We start from the raw sequence: 12,636 nt of genomic DNA on the forward strand, positions 1-12,636 counted from the left end.
GGTTGATCCCTGGCTTGATGGTAATGGTAGAGTGGGGGATATGCTGGGCCATGAGGTTACACATTCTGTTTGAGTACAATTCTGCTGCTGCTGATGGCCCACAGCACCTCATGGTTGCCCAGTCTTGAGTTGCTAGATCTATCCCATATAGCACGGTGGTAGTGCCACACAACACGATGGAGGGTATCCTCAATGTGAAGGTGGGACTTCGTCTCCACAACGACTGTATGGTGGCCACTGCTACCGACACTGTCATGGGCAGATACATCTGTGGCAGGCAGGTTGTTGAGGAAGAGGCCAAGTATGTTTTTCCCTCTTGTTGGTTCCCTCACCACCTCCCACAGACCCAGTCTAGCAACTGTGTCCTTTAGGACTCGGCCAGCAGTGATGCTACTGAGCCATTCTTGGTGATGGACATTGAAGTCCCCCACCCAGAGTACATCCTGTGCCCTTGCCACCTTCAGTGCTTCCTCCAAGTGGTGATCAACATGGAGGAACACTGATTCATCAGCTGAGGGAGGGTGGTGCTTGGTAATCAGGACACTTCACGGTGTCTGGAGTTGATGTTGAGGACTCCCAGGGCAATTCCTTCCTGACTGTTTACCATTGTGATGGTGGTGCCTGGGACATTATCAAAATATATTCAATGAGGATGACCATGTCAGGCTGTTGCTTGACTAGTCTGTGAGACAGCTGTCCCAATTTTGGTACTAGCCCCCAGATGTTAGTAAGGAGGACTTTACAGGGTTGACAGGGCTGAGTCTGCCAATGTCATTTCTGGTGCCTAGGCCGATGCTGGTTGGCCTGTCTGGTTTCATTCCTTTTTCAAGGCTTTCTCGTGGCTTCGTACATCTGAGTGGCTTACTAGGCCATTTCAGAGGGGCAGTTAAGAGTTAACCACATTGGTGTGTGCAATAGCAATTGGGTCTGGAGTCACATGTAGGCCAGACCATTAATGAACCAGAGGGTTTTTACAAAAATAATTTCTTGATCACCATTAGACTTTTAATTCCACCATCTGCTGTGGCAGGTTTTGAACCCAGGTCCCAAGAGCATTATGCTGGGTTTTCAGCAACAATACCACCAAGCCATTGCCTCCCCTTCTAGTCTTCTACTTCTCTTTAGCTCTGAAGAAGAGTCATACGGATTTGAAATGTTAACTCTGTTTCTCTCTCTACTGATGCTGTCAGACCTGCTGAGTTTTTGCAGCACTTTATGTTTCTATTTCAGATTTCCAGCATCCGCAGTATTTTGCTTTTATTATAAAAGTAAGAATGTTATGCTTCCATTATACAGGGCATTGGTGAGACTGCATTTTGAATACTCTGCAGTTTTGGTCTCCTTAATGTAAATGCGTTGGAGGCAGTTCAGAGGAGGTTTACTAGATTGATACCTGGAATGAGCAAGCTGTCTTATGAAGATTGGTTGGACAGGCTGGGTTTGTTTCCACTGGAGTTTAGATGAGTAAGTGAGGGTGATTTTATTGAAGTATATAAGATCCTGAACGGCCTTAACAAGATGGTTGTGGAAAGGATGTTTCCTCTTGTGGGTGAATCCAGGACTAGGGAGCACTGTTTTAAAATTAGGGGTCGCCCTTTTAGGACAGAGATGAGGAGAAATTTTTTCTCTCAGAGGGTTGTGCGACTTTGGAACTCTCTGCCTCAGAAGGTGGTGGAGGCGAGGTCATTGAACATTTTAAAGGCTGAAGTACATAGATTCTTGTTAGGCAAGGGAATCAGGTTATCAGGGTAGATGGGAATGTGGAATTTGAAACGCAAACAAATCAGCCACTATGTTATTGAATGGGGGAGCAGGCTTGAGGGGCCAAATGGCATACTTCTGCTCCTACTTCATATGGTTGTATGTATTTTCCCACTTTATACTGCATCTTCCAAAATTTTGGCTGTTCACTTAACCTATCTATATTCCTTTGCAGACTCCTTATGTCCTCTTCACAACTGACCCTCCTACCTATCTTTTTGTCATCAGCAAATTTAGCAAGCACACTTTCAATCCCTCCGTCCAAGTCATTGATATAGATTGTAAATAGTTGAGGCTCCAGCACTGATCCTTGTGGCACTCCACTAGTTACAGCTTGCGAACATGGAAAGGACACATTTAACCCTACTCCCTGCTTCCTGTTAGCTAACCAATCCTTTATTCATGCTAATATGTTACCCCTACACCAGGAGCTATTATTTTGTGTAGTAACCTTTGATGTGGCGCCTTATCAAAAGCCTTTTGGAGATCCAAGTACACCACATCTACAGGTCTCCCTATATCCATCTTGCTTGTTACTTCCTCAAGGGACTCTAATAAATTAGTTAAACAGGATTTCCCTGTCACAAAGTGCTGGAAAATGGGATTAGAATAGTTAGGTACTTGTTTGACCGACGCAGGCTCAATGGGCCTTTTTCTGTGCTGTAGACCTCTATGACTCTATCCCATTATGATTTTCTAAGTATCCTGCTATAACTTCCTTAATAATGGATTATAGCAATTTCCCTATGACAGATGGTAGACTAATTGGCCTATAGTGTCCTGCTTTCTGCCTCTCTGCTTTCTTGAATACAGGTGTTACTTTTGCCATTTTCCAATCCACTGGGACCCTTCTATAGACTAAGGAATTTTGGAAGATTATAACCAATGCAGCCACTTCTTTTAACACCCTAGGATCCAGGCCATCTAGTCCTGGAGACTTGTCAGTTGTTAGGTCTGATAGTTTTCCCAGCACCTTCTCCCTGCTGATGGTGATTGTTTTAAGTTCATCTCTCCCTATCACCTCTTGATTTTCAAGTATCTTTGGGAAGTTTTCTAAGTCTTCTACAGTGAAGACAGGTACAAAATGCTTATTCAATTTTTCTGCCATTTCCTTGTTTTCTATTATTAACTCCTCAGACTCTCTCTCTAGAGGACCAACAAGAGCTTTAGTTACTCTTTTCCTATTTAAATCCTTGTAGGAACTCTTACTATCTGTTTTTATATTACTAGCCAGCTTTCTCTCATTAGCGAATTTCTCTCTTTTTTGTCATTCTTTGCTGGTTCTTAAAATCTGTGCAATCTTCTGACCAGCCTAATCTTTGCAGATTTGCACAGTGTTTCTTTCAATCTGATACAATCCTTAACTTCCTTATTTAGCCATAAATGGTGTATCCTTTCCCATTGAATGTTTTTAAGGCAGAAGCCACAGATTCTTGGTAAGGAAGGGAGTGATAGGTTATTGGGGGTAGGTGAGATGTAAATTTCAGGTTACTTTCGGAGGAGGTGATGGCATAGTGAAATTGTCAGTGGACTGTTAATCCAGAGACCCAGGGCAATGCTCTGGGGACCCGAGGTTGGAATCCCACTGCAGCAAATTCAGTAAAATTCCGGAATTAAGTAAATTAAACTTAACTAAACTTAAATTAACATGGTCTTATGATGACCATGAAACCATTGTCAATTGTTGTAAAAACCCATCTGGTTTATTAAAGGGAAGGAAATCTGCTGTCCTTACCTGGTCTGGCCTACATGTGACTCCAGACCCACAGCAATGTGGTTGACTCTTAAATACTCTGAACAAGGGCAATAATGTTGGCCCAGCCAGTGACACCCATATCCCATAAATGAATTTTAAAAAAGCAGTTCAGCCATGATCTTATTAAATGGCGGAGCAGGCTTGAAGAGTTGAATGGCCTACACCTGCTCCTTGTTAGTATGTTCTGGGATAAATATTTGCTGAGAATTATTTAATATCAATGACCTTCCTTCCATCATAAGGTCAGAAGTGGGGATGTTCATTGATGATTGCACAATGTTCAGCACCATTTGCGACTCCTCAGATACTGAAGCAGTCCATGTTGTCATGAAGGTATAATAATTTTCATAATATTATTGTGATTTATTGTAAAGTAGGTTTATGGGGGTTGGGTTTTTCTGTGCGTGTGAGATTTGCTTACATTTTATAGTCAAGCAGATTGCAAGTTGAAGTTATCAAAAGAAGTAAGGTGTAGAAGTGTCTTTGAAATGCCAAGCAGGTAAAAAGGTTGGGGTCTTAACATATAAGGTGTGGAGGGAATTTGTATTTTTAGATAGATGAAGGGGGATTTGAATTTTAAAGAAGTTAATGAGAATATTGGCAACTTGAAATGATTTAAGTTATAAAAAGGGTAAAGTTCCAAAGACATATGGAAACAATGGAATTTACATATTAAAAAGGGAGAACCATATATAAAGGAGAATGATACTATGTGTCAGGGAAGGCATTGGAAGATCTAACAGAAGCATGTGAAGTAGCCTTCATGAAGGCAACAGCATTTGTGCATAGACCTGCTGTGTACAGAAATCGAAGCTGGAGAGAATCGTTTTGAATTCGACTGTCCAGGGTATTGTGTTAATTTGCTGGATCTGTTTAAAATCTAAAAGATCTATTTTTGGACCGTTGTCTTGAAGAGGGTGTAACTGGGAATCAGGTTTATTAGGGATTTCAGGAGTTATTATAACGATTATATTATAGTTATTATATCTCTAAAGTCTTGGTGGACTTATTATTTCTGTATTCAGTGCATGCATCTCAAAATAAATACAAATTGCAAAACAGTTGTGATAGCGTGATCAGGTTTCCCGCGTGGATTTGATCTGTCTGGCACACATCACCTGCCACATCATAACAATATCCAGATGCAGCAAGAACTGGACAATATCCAGGTTTGGGCTGACAAGTAATATATGCACCACACAAGGCAATGACCATCTTCAACAAGAGAGAATCTAACCATTGTCCCTTGACATTCACTGGCATTACCATTGCTGAATCCCCCAAAATCAACATCCTAGGGTTACCATTGACCAGAAACTGAACTGGGCTAGCCATATGAATACTGTGGCTACAAGAGCAGGTCAGAGGCTAGGGATCCTGTGGCAAGTAACTCACCTCTTGATTTCCAAAGCCTGTCCACCACCTACAAGGCACAAGGCAGGATTGTGATGGAATAATCTCCACTTGCCTGGATGAGTGCAGTTTCCGACAACACTCAAGAAGCTCGACACTATGCAGGACAAAGCCTGCTTGATTGGCACTCCATCCACAAACATTCACTGCCTCCACCACCAATGCACAGTGGCAGCGGTGTGTACCATCTACAGCAGCAAATCACCAAGCCTCCTTAGACAGCAGCTTTCAAACCCTCGACCATTGCCATCTAGAAGGACATGGGCAGCAGATAGATGGGAACACCACCACCTGCAAGTTCCCCTCCAAGCCACTCACCATCCTGACTTGGAAATATATTGCTGTTCCTCACTGTCACTGGGTCAAAATCCTGGAACTCCCCCCCCCCCCCCCCCCCCCCCCCCACCGCCACCCCCACCACCCCCGACAGCACTGTGGGTGTACCTATCTACTCCACGTTTCTGTTCAGGGGCCTATAAATGACTCCTATAAGTGACTTCTTACCTTTACTATTTCTTTTCACTATACAAGCAGTCACAATCCCAGCTGCTGTTAACATTGGACAAGTCAGACCCCAGAGTAAAACCTGGCTTGATTGATCCTAACTTTTTTTAGAAACCATGGAGAAAAGTTACTGAGCATATTCACAGGGGTCTGCTGATGAACTTTTAACACAAAGAATCAATTATTTATTAAACAAGAAAATGAACAAAATAACACCCGGCAGAAAGTTTGTAAGATCTCAACACAAACACAAGAAGACGCTTCATCTTACCACTATTCCTTTAACCCAGCAATATCATTACAGACACACACACCATCCTGACTTGGAAATATATCGTCATACCTTCATTGTTGCTGGGTCAAAATCCTGGAACTCCCTCCCTAACAGCACTGTGGGTCTACCTACACCACAGGGACTGCAGTGATTCAAGAAGGCAGCTCACAACCACCTTCTCAAGGGCAATTAGGGATGGACAATAAATCCTGGCCTAGCCAGCAAAGCCCACACTCCTGAATGAATAAAAAGGTTTCCACTAGCTCGATACACAAAAGGCTTGGGACTGGCACAGTTGCAAATGGTTTTCTTCTGGTGACTTCCTGGCATTCACTCGACGCTTTTCACCCAACTCCTCTCTCTCTCCCTGAAACCCACCCAAAATCTGCATTCTCAACTTGGTCTTCCAGTAGCATCTCTGCTAAACTTATCACATTACTGAGTTCTATAACTGACTATTCAGTCAATTACTGTCCCAATAGCCTTGTAATGTTTTCTTCTCAGAGAACTGAAAATCCCTGTCTTCACTCTCTGACACACACTGGACTCTCTTTTCTCTGTGGATGTGTCCCTGGACCACTGTCATTCGGCAACAGTAAAGTTTTTTATACTTTCTCACAATCCTCCCCACAACCACTAGACTTTTAACCCATCTCTTTACCTTCAGGAATTATAAAATCTCATTAAAATGTATATATACAAACAAACCCAAATGAACTGACTTTCCATCCAGACCTCCCAGCACCAAGGTTCACAAACAAAACCTAAATGAAACTGGAACCCTTTTTACCACACTTAAACACAAATACATATATTCAACTTAAAAATTATATATTGTTCACAATGAAACTGATTCTACATCTTGCTCTTTCGAGCTAAGGTCATCTCTCATGACTGTACCAATGTCATCCTTAAGCAACTGAGCTACTACATATCCTTTCCCCAGCTTCTTGTCTATCTAAAATGTCAAATTCCTTTCAATATTCAGGTCCCAGTCTTGGCCACCTTGCAACCAAGTCTCTGTAATGGCTATCAGATCATACATATTTATTTCTATCTGTGCCATCAACATAAAAGCAAAATACTACGGATGCTATCAATGTGCTAGCAACTCATCTATTTTGTTACAAATCCTGCACGCATTCAGATACAGAGATTTTAACTCTGTCTTTATACCACTTTTGCAACCTCTGGCCTTATCTGCTAGTGCACTGTGAAGTTTGTTGTCTGTCCCTTCCTGTCATTCTCTGGCTATTGTTACCTAAATTGCTACTCTGCTCTATTACCTTGTTGTTTCCCTTTTATTTATCACATCTCCTCTCTTGTGATCCTTTGCTCCCACTATTTAGTTTAAAGTTCTCTCTAACTCTATACAACTCACCAGAACACTGGCCCCAGCACAATTCAGGTGAAGACCATCCCAATGGTACAGCTCCCACTTTCCCCAGTATTGGTACCAGTGCCCCATGAATCAAAACCCATTTCTCCCACAACAATCTTTCAGCCACACATTCAACTCCTTTGTGTTATTTACACTACGCCAATGTGCTCGTGGCTCAGGTAAAAATTCAGTGATTATTAACTTTGAGGTTCTACTTATTAATTTAGCTCCTAGTTGCTCATACTCTCTATGGAGAACCTCTTGCTTAATCCTATCTATGTTGTTACCTACATGGATCACAACCACTGCAAGTTCTGCTCCAGCCCAGAACAGATATCCAAACCACTGGAAGCAGGCAGGGCAACCCCTCTCCTTCATGACCCCCTCTGTAACGCCCATCCATAACCCCGTCCCCATAATGTCACTTATCAGCCCAAGCCTCGATATTGTCCAGGTCTTGTTGCATTTGGACATGGACTGCTTCAGTATCTGAGGAGTATCGAGTGGTGCTGAACATTGTGCAATCATCAGCGAGCATCCCCTTATGATTGAAGGAAGATCATTGATGAAGTGGCTGAAGAGGGTTGGGTCAAGGACACTACACTGAGGAACTCCTGCAGTGTTATCCCGGGACTGAGATTGTTTACTTCTAACAACCACAGCCATCTTCCTTTGTGCTGGGTATGACTCCGACCAGTGGAGTTTTCCCCATGATTCCCATTGACTCCAGTTTTGCTAGGGCTCCTTGATGCCACACTTGGTTAAATGCTGGCTTGATGTCAAGGGGAGTCACACTCACCTCACCTCTGGAGTTCAGCTCTTTTGTCCATATTTTGACAAAAGCTGTAATGGAGCTGAGTAACCCTGGCAGAACCCAGACTAAGCATCAGTGAGGATCTTAATGCTGAGTAAGTGCCGCTTCATAGCACTGTCGCTGGCCCCTTCCATCACTTTGCTGATGATCGAGAATAGACTGATTGGGTGGTAATTGGCCTGGTTGGATTTGTTCTGCTTTGAGTGGTTAAACTGAAGGAGGAGATGATGGCATAATGATAATGTCACTGGACTAGTGATCTGGAGGGCCAGGCTAATTCTCTGGGGACACTGGTTCAAATCGCACCACGGCAGCTGGCGGAATTTATATTCAATGAATTAGTAAAAATCTGGAATTGAAAGCTAGTGACAAACTCTCATTGATTGTCATAAAAATCCATTTGGTTCAGGAATGTCCTTTAGGGAAGGAAATCTGCCATCTTTACCTGGCCTACATGTGACTCCAGACCCACAGCAATGTTGTCGACTATCAACTGCCCTCTGAAATGGCTCAGGAAGCCATTCAGTTCACCGGCATTTCAGGATGGACAACAAATGCTGTCCTTGCCTGTGATGCCCACATCCCATGAAAAGAATAATTAAATAAAAATGTCTTGGTGGGCAATTTCACACATTGTCAGGTAGATGCCAGTGTTGTAGCTGTACTGGAACAAGTTGGCTACGGGTGCAAATTTGCAGTATCCTGTTCCTTCAGCCATATCTTGATATAATGTGCAGTGAACTGAATTGGCTGAAGACTGGCACCTGTGATGCTGGGGATCTCAGGAGGAGGCAGAGTTGGATCATTCAACTGACACTTCTGGCTGAAAATGGTTGTAAATGCTTCAGCCTTCTCTTTTGCACTGATGTACTGGGCTCCCCAATCATTGGGGATATTTGTGGAACCTGCTCCTCCAGTGAGTTGTTTAATTGTCCACCACCGTTCACGACTGGGTGTGGCAGGACTGCAGGGCTTAGATCTGTTCCGTTGGCTGTGGGATCGCTTACTGATGTCTATTGCTTGCTGCTTATGCTGTTTGGCATGCAATAGTCCTGTGTTGAAACTTCACCAGGTTGATGTCTCATTTTTAGATACGCCTGGTGCTGCTCTTGGCATGTCCTGCAATCTTCATTGAATCAGGGTTGATCCCTGGCCTTGATGATAATGGTAGAGTGGGGAATATGCTGGACCATAAGTATACAGATTGCATTCAAATACAATTCTGCTGCTGCTGATGGCCCACAGCTCTTCATGGATGCCCAGTCTTGAGTTGCTAAATTTGTTCGAAATCTATCCCATTTAGCACAGTGGTAGTTCCACACAACACGATGGAGGGTATCCTCAATGTGAAGATGGGACTTAGTCTCCACAGTGACTGTGCGGTGGTCACTCCTACTGATACTGTCATGGACAGATGCATCTGTGACAGGTAGATTGGTAAGGGTGTGTCAAGTCAATTTTTCCCTCTCGTTGGTTCCCTCACCACCTGTAGCTAAGTCATTTGGGACTCGGCCAGCTTGGTCAGTAGTGGTGCTACCAAGCCACTCTTGGTGATGGACAATGAAGTCCCCACCCAGAGTACATTCTGCGCCCTTGCCACCCTCTGTGCTTCCTCCAAGTGCAGTTCAACGTAGAGGAGCACTGATTCATCAGCTGAGGAGGAGTGGGGTACGTGGTAATCAGCAGGAGGTATCCTTGCCCATGTTTGACCTGATGCTGAGAGATTTCATGGGGTCCGGAGTCAATTTTGAGGACTCCCAGGGCAACTCCCACCCAACTGTATACCATTGTGCCGCCACCTCTGCTGGATCTGTCCTGCTGGTGGGACAGGTCATACCCAGGGATGGTGATGGAGGAGGCTGTGGCATTGGCTGTAAGGTATGACTTAGTGAGTATGACTGTGTCAGGTTGTTGCTTGACTAATCTGTGGGACAAATCTCCCAAGTTTGGCGCAAATTTTCAGATGTTAATGAAGAGGATTTTGCTGGGTAGACAGGGCTGAGTTTGCCATTGTCGCTTCTAGTGTCCATATGGTTTTATTCCTCATTGATTTTTCTGTAGCAGTCTAATGCATTTGAGTGGCTTGCTAGGCCATTTCACAGGGCAGTTAGGAGTCAACCACATTGCTGTGGATCTGGAGTCACATGTAGGCCAGACCAGGCAGGAATGGCAGATTTCCTTCCCTAAAGGACATTAGTGAACCAGAAGGGTTTTTACAATAGTCAACAATGGCAATCTTTCCTGAGACCAGCTTTATATTCCAAATTTATTAATTGAATTTAAATTCCACCAGCTGCCATGGTGGGATTAAATCCATGCATGATTGTCAATGTCACTAGATTAGCAATCTAATAATATAATCACCAGGCTACCATTCCCCTTGGGCCTAATAACTCCTTTAGTGGCTTGGGGGGGTCACAATTTTCTGATTAATGCTTCTGTAGGCAGAGTTTTACTGGTTGGGTGGACTGCCCTCCTGTGTGGTGGAAATGTGAGTTGCCGACATGCAAATGGGTGAATGCTGGACCTCCCATCTGAATTTTACAAATGGCAGCTAATTAAATGTCGTCTTATCCAGGATGGCTGCCAGCCAATCAGAGGGCTGTCAGCTCAGCCACCGCATCAACATCACCAGGAGGCATGGTCACTCTGAGGCAGGCAGGGGCCCTGCAGCCTATAGCAGGTAGGATGAAATATATTTTAAAAACTTGATTTACTCGGTGTGAAGCCCCCTCTGAGGATATCTCTGGGGTTGTGAGTTCTGCTTTCCCTGCCCACAGCCTCTTTTTTGACTTAAAAATTCTGCCTTCCAGGCTGATTCTGGGAAGCTGCCTTCCCGTGCAGGGCGGCGTTGGTGGGGGGTTTAATTCACCACCAGCAAAGTCAAAGGCCTGATAAGATGGCGATTAATGAGGCCTTTACATATTTAAATTGGAAGCTAGTCTCCTTGGGGCAGGCTGCCTGATCCTGTTCACGCCATTAATAAAATTCCCCAATGGCGAGACGTGGTCAGTGAGATAAGCCGGCACAACCTCTTGCAGTTTAGTGGCCCCAACCCCACCTCCATTCCCGCCTTTCGGGGTTGGTAAAATTCTGCCAGCAAGCAGCTTGTTTTATTACGCTGAAGGTGCTATATAAATGCAAGTTGGTGCTGCAGCAATTATTCAGTTAAAAGCAAAATACAGTGGATGCTGGAAAGCTGAAACAAAAACAAAAATAGCTGGAAAAACTCAGCAAGTCTGACAGCATCTGCAGAGAGGAATACAATTAATGTTTCAAGTCCGTATCTTCATCAGAACAGTTATGATGAAGAGTCGTTCGGACTCGAAACATTAACTGTGTTCCTCTCCGCAGATGCTGTCAGAGCTGCTGAGTTTTTCCAGCTATTTTTGCAATTATTCAGCTGTGCACTGACCCTCATTGGGAGCATGGATCAGCAAAGAGATGACACAGATTTTCTACCACCGTCCTTTTAATCGGAGCTGGCAATTACAGTTTAGCGTCAACATGAATAGCCAGCATGGGATCCTCAGCAGTATTACTGATCTGGAGCGACACTCTGCCGTCTGGACCAACATTGACTTGCGAACCCGTGCAGTGATCACCCTCCTTCTGTCCTGAGATCACGTCACAGTATGTCCCAGCAGGGAGACCCGTCTGTAAAGTAACACCCATATTCCTGGATTGGAAGAGAAACAAGATGATAGACCACTTGCAGAGTCTCCACATCCATGGACTACAAAATAGAGAAGAGATAGGAAGATGGGACTGAGGAGCAGGAGGTCAGACCCTCGAACCTGCTCCACCATTCAATAAGATCATGGTTGATCTGGTTGTGTCTCAACTCCACTTTCTTGTAATTCCCACCACCCACCACCCCCCCCCCCCATAACCTTTGACTCCCTTGTTTATCAAAAATCTGTCTAACTCAGCTTTGAACAAATTCAATGACCCAGCCTCCACTGCTTTCTGGAGAAGAGAATTCCACCGACGACCCTCTGAGAAAAAAATTCTTCTCATCTTTGTCTTAAAAGGGAAACCTCTTATTCTTAAACTGTGTCCCCTGGTTCTAGTCTCTCCCACAAGGAGAAACATCTGCCCAGTATCCACCCTATCAAGTCTCCTCAGGATCTTAAATGTTTCAATAAGATCATTTTTCATTCTTCTAAACTCCATTGATATAGGTCCAACCTTTTCAATCTTTCCTCATAAGATAACCCCTTCATCCCAGAAATGATTTGAGTGAACCTTCTTTGAACTGCATGCAATAAAGGAGCATCTGTAATTATGGGTGACATTAATCTGCATACGATTGGGCAAATCAAATTAGTAACAATACTATAGAGCAGGAATTCCTGGAGTGTATACAGGATGGTTTTCTGGACCAATACGTTGAGGAACCGACTAGAGAACAGGCCATCCTAGACTGGGTATTGTGTAATGAGAAAGGAATAATTGGCAATCTAGTTGTGCAAGGCCCCTTGGGGGTGAGTGACCATACAATGTTAGAAAATTCTTCATCAAGATGGAGAATGACATAGTTGATTCTGAGACTAGGGTCCTGGATCTTGATAAAGGAAACTATGATGGTATGGGGCGCGAGTTGGCTATGATGGATTGGAAAACGTTACTGAAAGGGATGATGGTGGATAGGCAATGGCAAACATTCAAAGAGCACGTGGGTGAATTGCAACAATTGTTTATTCCTGTCTGACGCAAAAGTAAAACAGGAA

General features: G+C 43.9%; 1 protein-coding gene across 3 annotated transcripts in view; it reads right to left on the reverse strand.

The window, feature by feature from the left end:
• Positions 1-11,357: 11,357 nt before the first annotated feature.
• The window catches only part of LOC121288897 (pancreatic alpha-amylase-like), a 37,548-nt gene continuing 36,269 nt past the window's right edge, over positions 11,358-12,636 (reverse strand). For all 3 annotated transcript variants that reach the window (XM_041207732.1, XM_041207731.1, XM_041207733.1), the window contains one exon: positions 11,358-11,582. In XM_041207732.1, coding sequence (XP_041063666.1) covers positions 11,393-11,582 — 190 coding nt within the window. In that variant the 3' untranslated portion in view covers positions 11,358-11,392. The remainder of the gene's footprint in view (positions 11,583-12,636) is intronic.

The sequence above is a fragment of the Carcharodon carcharias genome, chromosome 16, assembly GCF_017639515.1.
Source record: "Carcharodon carcharias isolate sCarCar2 chromosome 16, sCarCar2.pri, whole genome shotgun sequence".
Lineage (NCBI taxonomy): Eukaryota > Metazoa > Chordata > Chondrichthyes > Lamniformes > Lamnidae > Carcharodon > Carcharodon carcharias.